Below are 1,990 nucleotides of genomic sequence, written 5' to 3'. Positions count from 1 at the left end.
AATTCTTTTTCGGTCTGTATTCGTTCATTGTTACTATAAAATAGAATAAAAATAACTATAATGGATGGTTTTTTGTTCAATCTATTTTGATTAAATATAAATTATAATATAATTAATATATAGCATAATAATAATAGTATGTATATTAACTTAAATGAGAATAAATTGAAGTCAGACCTTTTCAAGGAAGTTGGATGGGACTAATCCCCGCTTCTGATTGATCTCAGCCTCGTACCAGTCTTCTTTGGTCGAAATGACTTTGATCAAGTCTCCCTTCTTGAAAGATAATTCCATTCGGTCTGTCGCAGTATAGTTAAATAATGCTCTGTACATCGCAGGTTCATTGGAAGAGTTGATGAAGGCAGAGAAGTCGACATCAGCCTGGCCGAGCCAGTCGTCGTCGAGATCGTCCAAGTCCGTCTCTTTTTCTTTTCCAGAAATTATTTGACTTTCAGGCTTTTGCACTTTTCTGAAATCCTCGCTCTTATATTCGATCGTTCCGTCATTTTGGATCTCGTTCTCTTCTGCGATTTTGACAAGTTGAGGTTTTTCCATTTTTTCACTTTTGTTATTTTGATCGTCGGAACTGTTAGTGCCCTTCATGTCCATTAAAAGCCGCGTTTGTCGCTTTTGGATATTCCTCAAGTTTTTCTTTGTTGATTTTTTTGTAGCTACGATCTTGAGATCGTCACTCTTATCACTTTTCTTGACGTTTACATGGACCACTATATCCTTCTCACTTTTTTGAGGGACTTTTGGTGGTTCTTTTTTCGGTGGATTTGGAGCGACCCTTGGCGATCTTGGAGAGAGGGTCTGAGATTTTGGCGTTTTGATTGCACTTTTCGAAACGAGTGGATTTGAGATGTTGAGTTTTCCATCCCGTAAGTCCTGCTGGCGTATAAAAGCGACGAACTCTTCAGAGACAGACGACTGTTCGACCGGGGTGATACGAACGACTTTAATGAGATTACTTTCCAACGCGGATTGTAATGCGATTAAAGGCGCCCGTACTTCCTCGAGCTGTTCTGCATATAACATATCACATCCCAATAATCCGATCATAACTTCGTTGTATATTGCCAAAGAAGAGTCCATTGTATTGTTCATATCTCCCATCAACTCGTCTCGCAAATACACATACAAGCCAAGTGCGTGGTCATATCGATTCTTCGCGTTTTGATAGTTTTCCGACTTTGATGTATTCATCTCATCGAGCATTCTATCGCAGTTCTTATGTCTCTTCTTGAGTATCACAAAACGGGAGTCCAACTCGTTATACACTCTTTTAATCTCCATCAGTGGCGTTAATATGATCCGTTCGACCGTTTGTTTATATCGTTTGACAGACAAACTCTCGACGTCGTTAACGGTCCGATACTTCTTTGACGCCGAATTTAATTCGACGTTCTGCAGAGTCAGACGATCCAACGTCTCTGCCGTGAGTTGTCTCCCTTTGTGGTACAATTCAATTTGGTCCAACATTTGCATCAAATTGTGATACAACTCGTTCAACCCACTTTCTTGGTATTGAAACACTTTCATCAATTTGTCAAATTCAACGTCAACAGTCTTCTCTGCCATATTCAGCGTCGTTTTCATTTGGAAAAGTTTCTTGTTTAATGACTCCTTGATCGACATCTTTCGTTTACCTGATCTGTTCTTAGTTTGTCTCAAACACACTGAAACTATCGAATTTCTCTCAACTGTCGGTTTTTATAGTTACTATACTTTATAATATATATTACTATTTTTATTAATACAGTTGTTATTTATTACCAAAAACTTGAAGTAGTAGTTTCGCTAAATTTAGTCTTTAGCAATCAGTTGGAGTTTTTTCACTTTTCAATTGAAAACACTCGATCGGAACAATGTATTAAAAGTAATAATATAACAAACTATAAATAGATATAATATCATCAACCATTAAATAAATAAAACAAAACTAATTAAATGTATAATAAAAATATATTAAATATGAAAAAAAAGTATA

The 1,990-nt window shown here is 36.4% G+C and overlaps 1 protein-coding gene across 1 annotated transcript; it reads right to left on the bottom strand.

The window, feature by feature from the left end:
* Nucleotides 1–171: 171 nt before the first annotated feature.
* EIN_188050 (proline-serine-threonine phosphatase interacting protein, putative) lies at nucleotides 172–1,638 on the bottom strand (the record flags this gene model as incomplete). The annotated part of the gene is made up of 1 exon (XM_004259124.1): nucleotides 172–1,638. One exon carries the CDS (start codon nucleotides 1,636–1,638, stop codon nucleotides 172–174), a length of 1,467 nt encoding a protein of 488 aa, XP_004259172.1.
* Nucleotides 1,639–1,990: the final 352 nt, after the last annotated feature.

This window comes from Entamoeba invadens (assembly GCF_000330505.1).
Source record: "Entamoeba invadens IP1 unplaced genomic scaffold scaff_1105074726301, whole genome shotgun sequence".
NCBI lineage: Eukaryota > Evosea > Mastigamoebida > Endamoebidae > Entamoeba > Entamoeba invadens.
Note: the sequence above shows the minus strand (reverse complement) of the source record. Positions and strands in the feature narration are given on the sequence as shown.